The sequence below is a fragment of the Geospiza fortis genome, unplaced genomic scaffold (assembly GCF_000277835.1).
Source record: "Geospiza fortis unplaced genomic scaffold, GeoFor_1.0 scaffold313, whole genome shotgun sequence".
Classification (NCBI taxonomy): domain Eukaryota; kingdom Metazoa; phylum Chordata; class Aves; order Passeriformes; family Thraupidae; genus Geospiza; species Geospiza fortis.
Genome location: NW_005054582.1, coordinates 13,617 through 14,053, shown reverse-complemented (window position 1 = coordinate 14,053; position 437 = coordinate 13,617). Strand labels below are relative to the sequence as shown.

The window sequence follows — 437 nt, the reverse complement described above, 5'->3', positions numbered from 1 at the left end:
ATGGGGGGCACAGATGGGGGGGAAGTATGGGGGGCACAGCCTGAGGAAGGCATAGTCTGGGGGTGGCACAGCCTGGGGGGCACAGCCCAAGGGACAAAGGCCTAGGGGACAGCCCAGGGGGCACAGCCCTGGGGGGCACAGGCCTGGGAATCACAGCGCAGGGGACACAGCCCAAGGGGACAGTTCGGGGGTCACAGCTCAGGGGGACACAACCCTGGGGGACAGAATAGGGATCACAGCTCATGGGGCACAGCCCAGGGATCACAGCTCAGTGGGTACAGCTCAGTGGGCACAGCCCGGGGGGCACAGCCCGGGCACAGCTCTGGGACACTCACCATGACGAAGGCGCCGAGCAGGGGCCGGTAGAGGCTCAGCAGGCGGATGATGGCGGCGGCTCTGCGCTGCTCCAGGCTCTGCCACGGCAGCTCTGGGGGCGC

At 68.2% G+C, this 437-nt stretch overlaps 1 protein-coding gene across 1 annotated transcript in view; it reads right to left on the bottom strand.

Annotated features, from left to right (window-relative positions):
* RRNAD1 (ribosomal RNA adenine dimethylase domain containing 1) overlaps window positions 1-437 on the bottom strand; it is a 6,078-nt gene that overhangs the window by 3,282 nt on the left and 2,359 nt on the right. Inside the window, exon 2 of the mRNA XM_031064314.1 lies at window positions 336-413. Within this exon, the coding sequence (XP_030920174.1) occupies window positions 336-413 (78 nt within the window). The remainder of the gene's footprint in view (window positions 1-335; window positions 414-437) is intronic.